General features: G+C 41.8%; 1 protein-coding gene across 1 annotated transcript in view; it reads right to left on the bottom strand.

The window, feature by feature from the left end:
• LOC309968137 (overexpressed in colon carcinoma 1 protein) overlaps positions 1–1,024 on the bottom strand; it is a 36,711-nt gene extending 35,687 nt beyond the window's left edge. Inside the window, exon 1 of the mRNA XM_082849279.1 lies at positions 957–1,024. Within this exon, the coding sequence (XP_082705405.1) occupies positions 957–1,002 (46 nt within the window). The 5' untranslated portion in view covers positions 1,003–1,024. The remainder of the gene's footprint in view (positions 1–956) is intronic.
• Positions 1,025–12,759: the final 11,735 nt, after the last annotated feature.

The raw sequence follows: 12,759 nt of genomic DNA, 5'->3' as shown, positions 1-12,759 counted from the left end.
TTGCTGGCTAGGATGGAATGTGGCATCTGATTGATCTCAACTGGATGAGATATGAGTTCTTTATCCAAAAGACACCAAAATAGGTCAGCAGATATTACTCAAAACAGATCCAGACTCGTAAATCAGTAGACACTAGCTGGATCAAAGAGAACGGTTGAGTTTTGGAATAAGTCACTCGATACAAAGCCTGGCTGACTGCGTAAATCTGTAAAAGACTTCCCCTGCCAATCAACAAAATGAAGAGGTGTAAACAAAACTTTCAATATTTTTTTATTTTTTAAATGAAAAATATACGAACAGATCACTGCTAATATTAAAGCTCTGTCACACATATTCTAAAGCATCCTCAATACTGCAGGTTCTCAGAGAAATCGTACAAGCAGCCCAGCGGGTCTTAAGCATCAAGACAGACTCGGATGAATTTTTAGAGCCCTGTTTGCAGTTCTTCCCAACGCACTAGCACCCCCCTCCCCCCAAAAAAGTCCTGAATTGTTCTGCTGCACTTTTCCAGGTGCAGCCTCTGGGTTCCGAGGGGCTGGGGGCGAGGCCTGCGGGAGCGACTGCGGGACGAGGGGGTGCGGACGCCGGCCACGAGTAGGAACCCTCTCTCCCAGGAGGGTTCCGGGTCTACGCGCTGCAGGGGAGCCCCGCCGCCAGGACTCCCCGCGCTCCCTCCGCAGGATCGCTCTGCAGGCTCGCCTCGTCCCGGCGCGACCGCCCCCCGCACAGGGGGGACATGCCCTGCTTTCGGTCTTTCCAAAACCGGACAGTCTGCACCTGTCCCGAAAATGGGGGACGGGGAGAGGGGGCTGCTCGCCCGCCCTGCCCGAGGTCCCTGCATCCTTCCTTCTCGCCGCCTCTCTCCTGGCCTCTCCCGCAGAGGCGGCCCGCCCTGCAGAGCTCCCCACAGCCCCCGAGTCGCCGTCACCGCGCCCCCAGCCGCCCGCCGCGCTCACCTTGGCCCGCGCCCGCGCTGGTGGCGGTGGAGTTCCCGCAGCCCATCGCGCCGCCGTCCAGGGAAGCCGCGCTCGGAAGCTGGCAGCCGCAGATCCTGGGGGCGGAGACGGAGGCGGAGGGCGTCGCGCCCCTAGCGGGAGGCCGCCAGGAAACACACTGGGCGGAGGGGCGCGCGGGGACAGCCCCCTCCAGCTACCGACGGGCGCAAACCTGGGCACCGCAGGCTTGGGCGGGCCGGGACGGAAACCAACGGGCAACCCTCGCCCCCGCCGCGCCCGGCTCTGGGACCCAGCAGGACCCACCCGTCACCTGGGCAACCGCGGCGCCGGCCAATCCGCAGCCTCCTGCGGGCTCCCCGGCTGGGCATTGGTCGTCGTTAAGAGGGGGCGGGAGTTTAAAGTAGGTTGGGGCGAGGGCGGGGCCGAGGGGCGTTGCCGGTGCAGGCTGGAGGGTGAGGCTGGACGGCAGAGGATGCCCACCTGCTTGCCTTCCACATCCTCTTTGCCTTTTCTTCCTTTTCGCCACTTCCCCTCCCTGCTCCAGGATGTGGGGAGGAGAGGAAGTGTCAGGAAACAGCTGTTTTAAGCACGGTGGGCGCCCAAAATATGTTACAGACTGAAGCCAACACTGAAATCCATTTCTGCTCTAACAGAAAACCAATGCAACTCTGTTCCCCCATCCACAGTTGCAACATAAGTCTTCCCCATGTTGGTCATATTAACCTACTCGACTTTAAAATGGATATCTGCCACAATTGTGATGATCTGGATCCAGAACCTTGAGGCAGGAGATAGGTGGGCCCCAGGCTGAGCAGCTGGAATCTGTCCCCTGTGGACAGATACTCCAAGATAAAGATAATGGCAGGAGCAAAGATGAGCTGAGTCCTGCTTGGATAGAAGATAAAGAGACCACATATTTCTCATTCTTTTTTTTTTTTTTGAATTTTATTTTATATATTTTTTATACAGTAGGTTCTTATTAGTTATCCATTTTATACATATTAGTGTATATATGTCAATCCCAATCTCCCAATTCATCACACCACCACCCCCGCCCCCCGCCGCTTTCCCGCCTTGGTGTCCATACGTTTATTCTCTACATTTGTGTCTCAATTTCTGCCCTGCAAACCGGTTCATCTGTACCATTTTTCTAGGTTCCATATATATGCGTTAATATACGATATTTGTTTTTCTCTTTCTCACTTACCTCACTCTGTATGACAGTCTCTAGATCCATCCACGTCTCAGCAAATGACCCAATTTCGTTCCTTTTTATAGCTGAGTCATATTCCATTGATTATATATGTACCACCACTTCTTTATCCATTCGTCTGTCGATGGGCATTTAGGTTGCTTCCATGACCTGGCTATTGTAAATAGTGCTGCAATGAACATTGGGGTGCATGTGTCTTTTTGAATTATGGTTTTCTCTGGGTATATGCCCAGTAGTGGGATTCCTGGATCATATGGTAATTCTATTTTTAGTTTTTTAAGGAACCTCCATACTGTTCTCCGTAATGGATGTATCAGTTTACATTCCCACCAACAGTGCAAGAGGGTTCCTTTTTCTCCACACCCTCTCCAGCATTTGTTGCTTGTAGATTTTCTGATGAAGCCCATTCTAACTGGTGTGAGGTGATACCTCATTGTAGTTTTGATTTGCATTTCTCTAATAATTAGTGATGCTGAGCAGCTTTTCATGTGCTTCTTGGCCATCTGTGTGTCTTCTTTGGAGAAATGTCTATTTAGGTCTTCTTCCCATTGTTAGATTGGGTTGTTTTTTCTTTTAATATTGAGCTGCATGAGCTGTTTATATATTTTGGAGATTAATCCTTTGTCCGTTGATTCGTTTGTAAATGTTTTCTCCCATTCTGAGGGTTGTCTTTTCGTCTTGTTTATGGTTTCCTTTGCTGTGCAAAAGATTTTAAGTTTCCTTAGGTCCCATTTGTTTATTTTTGTTTTTATTTCCATTAATCTAGGAGGTGGATCAAAAAAGATCTTGCTGTGATTTACGTCAAAGAGTGTTTTTCCTATGTTTTCCTCTAAGAGTTTTATAGTGTCCAGTCTTACATTTAGGTCTCTAATCCATTTTGAATTTATTTTTGTGTATGGTGTTAGGAAGTGTTCTACTTTCATTCTTTTACATGTAGCTGTCCAGTTTTCCCAGCACCACTTATTGAAGAGACTGTCTTTTCTCCATTGTATATCCTTGCCTACTCTGTCATAGATTAGTTGACGATAGGTGCATGGGTTTATCTCTGGGCTTTCTATCTTGTTCCATTGATCTATCTTTCTGTTTTTGTGCCAGTACCATATTGTCTTGATTACTGTAGCTTTGTAGTATAGTCTGAAGTCAGGGAGTCTGATTCCTACAGCTCCATTTTTTTCCCCTCAAGACTGCTTTGGCTATTCGAGGTCTTTTGTGTCTCCATACAAATTTTAAGATTTTTTTGTTCTAGTTCTGTAAAAAATGCCATTGGTAACTTGATAGGTATTGCATTGAATCTGTAGATTGCTTTGGGTAGTATAGTCATTTCCACAATATTGATTCTTCCAATCCAAGAACACAGTATATCTCTCCATATGTTTGTATCATCTTTAATTTCTTTCATCAGTGTCTTATAGTTTTCAGCATACAGGTCTTTTGTCTCCCTAGGTAGGTTTATTCCTAGGTATTTTATTCTTTTTGTTGCAGTGGTAAATGGGAGTGTTTCCTTAATTTCTCTTTCAGATTTTTCATCATGAGTGTATAGGAATGCAAGAGATTTCTGTGCATTAATTTTGTATCCTGCTACTTTACCAAATTCATTGATTAGTTCTAGCGGTTTTCTGGTAGAGTCTTTAGGAATCTCTATTTATAGTATCATGTCATCTGCAAACAGTGACAGTTTTACTTCTTATTTTCCAAGTTGTATTCTTTTATATCTTTTTCTTCTCTGATTGCTGTGACTAGGACTTCCAAAACTATGTTGATAATAGTGGTGAGAGTGGATATCCTTGTCTTGTTCCTGATCTTACAGGAAATGCTTTCAGTTTTTCACCATTGAGAATGATGTTTGCTGTGGGTTTCTCGTATATGGCCTTTATTATGTTGAGTTAGGTTCCCTCTGTGCCCACTTTCTGGAGAGCTTTTATCATAAATGGGTGTTGAATTTTGTCAAAAGCTTTTTCTGCATCTATTAAGATGATCATATGGTTTTTATTCTTCAATTTGTTAATATGGTATATCACATTGATTGATTTGCATATATTGAAGAACCCTTGCATCCTGGGATAAATCCCACTTGATCATGGTGTATGATCCTTTTAATGTGTATCTGCATTCTGTTTGCTAGTATTGTGTTGAGGATTTTTGCATCTATATTCATCAGTGATATTGGTCTGTAATTTTCTTTTTTTGTAGTATCTTTGTCTGGTTTTGGTATCAGGGTGATGGTGACCTCATAGAATGAGTTTGGGAGTGCTCCTTCCTCTGCAATTTTTTCGGACAGTTTGAGAAGAATGGGTGTTAGCTCTTCTCTAAATGTTTGATGGAATTCACCTGTGAAGCCATCTGGTCCTGGACTTTTGTTTGTTGGGAGATTTTTAATCACAGTTTCAATTTCATTTCTTGTGATTGGTCTGTTCATATTTTCTATTTCTTCCTGGTTCAGTCTTGGAAGGTTTTACCTCCCCTAAGAATTTGTCCATTTCTTCCAGGTTGTCCATTTTATTGGCATAGAGTTGCTTGTTGTAGTCTCTTAGGATGCTTTGTATTTCTGCAGTGTCTGTTGTAACTTCTCCTTTTTCATTTCTAATTTTATTGATTTGAGTACTCTCCCTCTTTTTCTTGATGGGTCTGGCTAATGGCTTATCAATTTTGTTTATCTTCTCAAAGAACCAGCTTTTAGTTTTATTGATCTTTGCTATTGTTTTCTTTGTTTCTATTTCATTTATTTCTGCTCTGGCCTTTATGATTTCTATCCTTCTGCTAACTTTGGGTTTTGTTTGTTCTTCTTTCTCTAGTTCCTTTAGGTGTAATGTTCAGTTGTTTATTTGAGATTTTTCTTGTTTCTTGAGATAGGCTTGTACTGCTATAAAATTCCCTCTTAGAACTGCTTTTGCTACATCCCATAGGTTTTGGATCATCGTGTTTTTGTCGTCATTTGTATCTAGGTATTTTTTGATTTCTTCTTTGATTTCTTCAGTGATCTCTTGGTTATTTAGTAATGTATTGTTTAGCCTCCATGTGTTTGTGTTTTTTACATTTTTTTCCCTGTAATTGATTTCTAATCTCATAGCGTTGTGGTCAGAAAAGATGCTTGATAAGATTTCAATATTCTTAAATTTACTGAGGCTTGATTTGTGACCCAAGATGTGATCTATCCTGGAGAACGTTCCATGTGCACTTGAGAAGAAAGGGTAATCTGCTGTTTTTGGATGGAATGTCCTATAAATATCAATTAAATCTATCTGGTCTATTGTGTCATTTAAAGCTTGTGTTTCCTTATTAGTTTTCTGTTTGGATGATCTGTCCATTGGTGTAAGTAAGGTGTTAAAGTCCCCCACTATTATTGTGTTACTGATGATTTCCTCTTTTATAGTTGTTAGCAGTTGCCTTATGTATTGAGGTGCTTCTATGTTGGGTGCGTATATGTTCATAATTGATATATCTTCTTGTTGGATTGATCCCTTGATCATTATGTAGTGTCCTTCCTTGTCTCTTGTAATATTTTTTATTTTAAAGTCTATTTTATCTGATATGAGTATTGCTACTCCAGCTTTCTTTTGATATCCATTTGCATGGAATATCTTTTTCCATCCCCTCACTTTCAGTCTGTTTGTGTCCCTAGGTCTGAAGTGGGTCTCTTGCAGACAGCATATATATGGGTCTTGCTTTTGTATCCATTCAGCGAGCCTGTGTCTTTTGGTTGGAGCATTTAATTCATTCATGGTTAAGGTAATTAATGATATGTATGTTCCTATTACCATTTTCTTAATTGTTTTGGGTTTGTTTTTGTAGGTCCTTTTCTTCTCTTGTGTTTCCCACTTAGAGAAGCTCCTTTAGTGTTTGTTGTAGAGCTGGTTTGGTGGTGCTGAATTCTCTTAGCTTTTGCTTGTCTCTGAAGCTTTTGATTTCTCCATTGAATCTGAATGAGATTCTTGCTGGGTAATCTTGGTTGTAGTTTCTTCCCTTTCATCACTTTAAATATGTCATGCTACTCCCTTCTAGTTTGCAGAGTTTCTTCTGAGAAATCAGCTGTCAGCCTTCTGCGAGTTCCCTTGTATGTTATTTGTTGTTTTTCCCTGCTGCTTTCAATAATTTTTCTTTGTCTTTAATTTTTGCCAATTTGATTACTATGTGTCTAGGCATGTTTCTCCTTGCGTTTATCCTGTATGGGACTCTCTGTGCTTCCTGGACTTGGGTGTCTATTTCCTTTCCCATATTAGGGAAGTTTTCAGCTATAATCTCTTCAAATATTTTCTCGGGTCCTTTCTCTCTCTCTTCTCCTTCTGGGACCCATGTAATGCGAATGCTGTTGCATTTAATGTTGTCCCAGAGGTCTCTTAGGCTGTCTTCATTTCTTTTCATTCTTTTTTCTTTATTCTGTTCTGTAGCAGTGAATTCCACCATTCTCTCTTCCAGGTCACTTATCCGTTCTTCTGCCTCAGTTATTCTGCTATTGATTCCTTCTAGTGTAGTTTTCAATTCAGTTATTGTATTGCTCATTTCTGTTTGTTTGTTCCTTAATTCTTCTAGGTCTTTTTTAAACATTTCTTGCATCTTCTCAATTTCTGTCTCCATTCTTTTTCTGAGGTCCTGGATCATCTTCACTATCATTATTCTGAATTCTTTTTCTGGAAGGTTTCCTATCTCCACTTCATTTAGTTGTTTTTCTGGGGTTTTATCTTGTTCCTTCATCTGGCACATAGCCCTCTGCCTTTTCATCTTGTCTATCTTTCTGTGAATGTGGTTTTTGTTCCACAGGCTGCAGGATTGTAATTCTTCTTGCTTCTGCTGTCTGCTGTGTATTTCTCATTCTTGAGGTCGAGGAAACCTCCTAAACTACACACAGCAAAAAGTTTCCTCAGAGGTCAGAGAAGGGAGGGGGCACTAGACCATAGTATGCTCTGTCAACTACACTTTCTCTGAGCCCACCCATGTGTGTCTGTGCACATATACTTTTTTCCTCCTAATAAATGCTTTACTTGTTTCACTACTTTCCATCACTTGGTTGAAATTCCTTTCTCCAAAGCAGACGATCCAGGGCCTTGTCACTAGCCACTGGCCCTCATGGTCTAGTGGCTAGGATTTGGGGCTCTCACTGCCATGGCCTGGCTTCAGTCTCTGGTCAGGGAACTGAGATCCTGTTTCAAGCCACTGCAGGCCAAGTCCACCCGAGATCAACCTGAACTCTGATTTAATGACAGAACTGTGAATTTATATGGCATCTTTCAACCTAATAGTTGGGCAAGTATTACTGGAGTCAGACTGTCTGAGTTAAAATCCCTGCTCTGCCGCTTAATAGCTGTGTTACTTCAGCAAAATTACTTAACTCACAACTTATCAGTTGTTTTACCTGTAAAACGGCACTAATAATTCTGATACATGTAAAGCACCTAACACAGTGCTTGACCCTAAATAAATGCCGGCTCTTCTTTTTTTTAACCTATTAGAAATGAGCACTATTTCCCTGAAAGTAAGGACTATCTGGTTTATCAAAATGTCCTCCTGGCTCATAGGACAGACTCAATAGATGTTGTGTGAGATGAATTCAAGCCAGGAATTAAATCTCCATTTTAAATCCATTTAATATTTATAGAGACTATAGCCTGGGCCAAGACCTTTGTTAAAATTAAGTTCCAGGGATACTAACATGTGGGAGAGGGTCTAACCAGGTAGACAGATTATAAACAAATTAATTACAATATAGCAGGGATGCTAACAGAGGAATACAGGGAACCCAGGGGATGCTGGGATACTGGTACAAAGACTTTCCTAAAGGCGTACAGCTGTGTTTAAATGAAACCTTGAACTAGAACCAAGGCCCTGGTGGATGGTTGAACATGATCTTTGGGACAATGGTGAGGAGTGGGTAGTCCTATCATTCAGGATACAAAAGATACACCATGCTCCGTTTGAAAATTAGGTATAGCTGGGCTCATGCTGAGATGGTAATTAACTCTTGGGCAAATAGGGCATTTTTGAGTTGTCTGCCGTCTTAGAAGCGCTGCTTCTCTACCTTGGCCTCCACCATCTTGGTTCAGCGGCTACCCCCTTACAAATACAGAATTGGTGAGGGAGAAAGAGGGGAATTATCAAACAGCCAAAAGAAACACTCTTGCTTATTTCTTCACTGTATGACACTGGAGCCCTAGAACACTCATAAGAAAGAGAAAAACAGACCCTGACATCCAGAAGATGGTCTGACATTCACAGCTAGGTCTTCATGTTCTCCTATTAAAGATAATTGCACAGAACACCAATATCAGAGATGGTGGCTCAATAACTCTGAGGAAGTAGACCAAAAGTAAGACCACTCAGTTATCTTGTCTGAATATGACAAAAACAAAGTCACTGGCAAACCAAAAAACACCACCCAATCCTGACTAATACAAATGATGGCTACTTTTTTTTTTTTACCAGTTATAATTTTAGCACTATTCCAGTCTTCCTGCCTTGTAAGTGAGATTCATTAAGGATATCCTGTCATAGAACTGTCCATGCTTCCCGACAACATCCAATCCAGAAATAAAAGTGCTGCTGCCTTAAATCCCAACCAAAATCACCTAACTTGAACCCAGATGTTTTAAGTCCTTTTCTAACACTCTGTTACTGAGATGCTTCATGGTTCCCCATGGTGTGCATTCTCTGTCACTATGATGAGCAATAAACCCAACTTGTTCAACTACCAGGATGTTCCTGGAATTCTTTGACTGGAGGACATTGGCCCTTGTAAATCATACGTATTCTGCCTTATAAGGTTATAGAGTGTGCTATCTGCCTATTCTTTGGACAAACACTATTGTGTGTCTCATTTGTGCCAGCCACTCTTCTAAATGCTTGACATACAGCAGTGAACAAGGCATAGAGGAAAAATCTAATGCAAGGAGACAGATCAAAATAAAAAAAAAATAATTTCAGATACTATAAGTGCAATGGGAAAAAAAATAAAGCAGCATACTGGACTAGGTTCCTAAGAGGGAGGTCTGTGTTAGGTTGGATGGTCAAGGAAGACCCCTCTGAGGGAGGGCTATTTTAGCTGAGGTCTGATTGATGAGAAGAAATTAGACATGTGAAGACCAAAGAAAGAGCATTCCAGGTAGAAGGAATGTGATGTGCAAGAGTCCTGAGGCAGGAACAAGCTGGGTATGTTTCATAAATGAAAAAAAAGGTCAGGATGGCTAAACTAGAGCAGAAATGGAGGGGGTTCACTGAAGAAGTAGGCCAAATTGCACTGGGTAGGATGGGCTTTGGAAGAAGTTAAGATTTTATTCGAAGGGTAATGCAAAATCATTTGATGATAAGTTCCTAATAAAATGTCAGGCATACAGTAAGTGCCCCATGTTAGTCAGTCCTCTCCCTAACATGAAGTGAAAGAATAAGTCTAGTGTCTCCTTTTTCCTTTTTAAGAACTTATTTTATTTCATGGACAATGGCTAACTGCATTTGGATGTTTCCGAAAAACAATGAATCAAAAGAAAATCATTAATGCATGCCTCATTTCCTGACTGGGCAATTTTAGCTTCTCTCTCTGTGCCAGTTTTAAATCACACCATTTAGCTGTTGTTTTCATTCTTCAAACAAGAACTGATGTGGTGTGAAAGAGAGAGAAAAGGCATGTGACTGAAAAGGATCCGACAAGAAAGAGTAAACAAGGTGCAGGAGAACATGGAGCTCAGTCAGTCTCAGTTTTCACGGTTTGTCTTCTGTAAAGGACTCTCCACAAAAAGTTGGACAACCTGAGTTTTATTTTTGTTTTTCTATTTTTCCCTGTTGACAGGTTGCAAGACAACTGCCTCAGCTCTGAGTAGCTCAACCACACATGACAATACTCAGCAACAAAGAGGGAGCTTTCCCCCCTTCATATTCCTTTCTAAAGCCAGGAGGCACCCAGAGAACTTCCTCTCCCATTTCATTGGCCAGGATCAGATCACATGCCCCTTCCTGGTCCAGCCACTGGGAAGGTAAATAGGACACTTATAATTGGCTCTGGTAAGTTACAGTTGGCCCCGGTCATGACAGGAAGTGCAGGATAGACACTTGAACAAAATTGGGGCTCTGCTGGCCAAAAAAAAAGGAGGAATAATTAATAGCTGCTTAAATCAGTAGTTGTGATAGATATTACAAATGTGCCCCAATATCTAGTTGTCTTCTGGATTAGGTGTCCCACCCCCCTTGAAGATGGGCACAGACATGTTATTAGATTTAGCCAATGAAATATGAGTAAAAGTAAAATGTGACTTAGAGGTTCCATGAGTTCTGGTCTCCTGGGAGTTAGGAGTTAGCAGAGCAAGAGATTTATTACAGGAAACACCTGAAAGATACAGGGAGGAAGGATCAGAAGGAGGCAGGGAAAGCCTTTCAGGCTGCATTGCAGGTCTGTCACCCACAGGGAGACTAAGTAGAGAGGTCTATAAGGAGGACTGGGTAGGAAGAAGATCAGACTGTGGTGCAGCTTTGAGAAAGTCTTAGCCAAGGCAGCAGAACTTCAAGTGCAGATTGCCTGTAAGGGTGGTTCCATGCTGGGCAGAGATGGCCAGGCCCTAGTATCCCAGCCAGGCTGCAAGCTGCCCAGAGAGATCTTGACCTCAGCTTGACTACAGCAGCAGATCCCAAAGATGCCAATAGCTGGGGACTGTCAGCCAGCTTCACCCCTCACAGCTGGTTCTCTCTTGAAGGGAAATCTGAGCAGCACATCTCCAAGCCTGCCACACGTGCCACGCATGAATCTTGATTGCAAGTGCTAGATTCTCCAGCTGTGAGGACCCTAGAGGCACATGTGGAGGAGTTTCATCCTCCAACAGCCTGGAACCCTAAGTCGCTGCATCAGGCAGGTTCCCACCCAAACCCCCACGGGACCTGCAGCATGAGCAAGAAAGACACTTCTGCTGTGTTTAAGCCTCTGAGACGTTAAGGTTATCATAATATACCAATAGGTATATCATAACACACCATATCATATCAAAACAGAGCATAGCATTTCATAATGTATCATAACACAGATATAGCAATGAAACCTGTGTTTGGTACAATATACATTTTCAAATGTATGAGCATAAAATTGACCACAGTATTTTTCTTGGATTTTGATCTCTTTTATATCCATGGGTGTGCTCTCTTTTGCTGTCCCACAGTGTTTATTTGCACTTTCTTTTCTTTCTTGATTAGTCTTGCTACAGATTTGTCCATTTTATTGGATCTTCAGAGTTCACTTTTAATTTTTTTACCATCTCTTTTTTTGTTTTGTTTTCATTTATTTCCAGCCTTTATCTTTATTATTTTCTTCTTTCTAATCTCTGAGTTTACTTTGTTATTTTTACAACTTCTTGAGTTAATTACCAAACTCATTTAAATAGTTCTTCTAAATATTGCTTATGCTGCATCCCAAAAGTTTTGATATTTCATATTTTCACCACTGTTCAGTTGTATTTTGTAACTTCCATTACCTATTAATCCATGAATCATTGAGAACGTTTTTGTTTCCAAATGAATTTCTTTTTAAAATGCATTAATATTTTTACTACTGATTTTAATTTGTCTTGGAAAGAATTATCACTATGAAAATGATGGTTTGAAATATACTGGGACTTCCCTTTTCATTCTCCATGTTTAATATTTGGACATTTTCAAAACATTTTCATATGGCATGTGCTGCTTATTCAGCCCATAAGTGACATTTTTAACAGACAACATTGAATAGATGTATCTCGCATCTCTCTGATTAAACCGTTAGCTCCTTGAGGACAGAGATGTGTCTTCCATTTTTTATTTCCTTTAGTGCACTATGAGAGCAGGTAAAATGTCTTTGTGTGAGTGTAAATGGACAGGGGTGAGGGAGAGAGAAAGAGAAGCATTCACTGTAAAAACAATTTTAGCCCAAATGCTGTTATTCATCTAGGACTGGTTTTTCCAGAGAACTTACACCATTGTTCTGAAAACAATAATGAATTTTTGAGCACTGACTGTGGGTCAGGCACAATGATAACTACATTGCATGAATTAGCTCATTTAATCCTCAAGGGGATTAAACTAAAATCCTAAGGAGTCGATTCTGTTGGGTGGTTCACAGACTTAATAGGAAGATTGGGAACAGACCTGGGAAGCAGTCAGAAGACAAGGGAGACTGAGCAATGGGGACACTGCAGCCACGGTGCGCTGTGCCTGTCCACAAGTGCCACTATACCTGCCACCAGTGGCACTATATTTGCCTCTGTCTCTATCCACCACTGCTGCTATCACAAACCCCACCCCACCCTCACTTAACTGCGTGCCACTCTGCGGCAAGATTCAAAGCCCCAGGAGGAAATTTCCAAAGTGAAATGCTATGTAAGGTCAGAGAGAAAAAGAAGTTGTCTCCCTTCCATCGAGAGAGGGAAAGGGGAGCTCTGCCTCCCATCGTGACTTAGTAGGTGATTACCCCCAAACCTGAGAGAGGGCTCATTTTCTGAGTAGTTTTAAAAGCCATTTATCTACTACAACATGTACAGTGTTTGACTTAAGAACACTGATTCCGATGCTCTCATCTGAGGGTGAGGAAACTCAGCAAAGAGGTCTATTCACCATTGCTCCGTTAGATAGCAGAGCAGGAACTTGACACCC

The sequence above is a fragment of the Leucopleurus acutus genome (assembly GCF_964270905.1).
Source record: "Leucopleurus acutus genome assembly, chromosome: 11".
In the NCBI taxonomy this organism is placed as follows: Eukaryota; Metazoa; Chordata; class Mammalia; order Artiodactyla; family Delphinidae; genus Leucopleurus; species Leucopleurus acutus.
The sequence above is the reverse complement of the archived record's forward strand: the minus strand, read 5'-3'. Positions and strand labels throughout refer to the sequence as shown.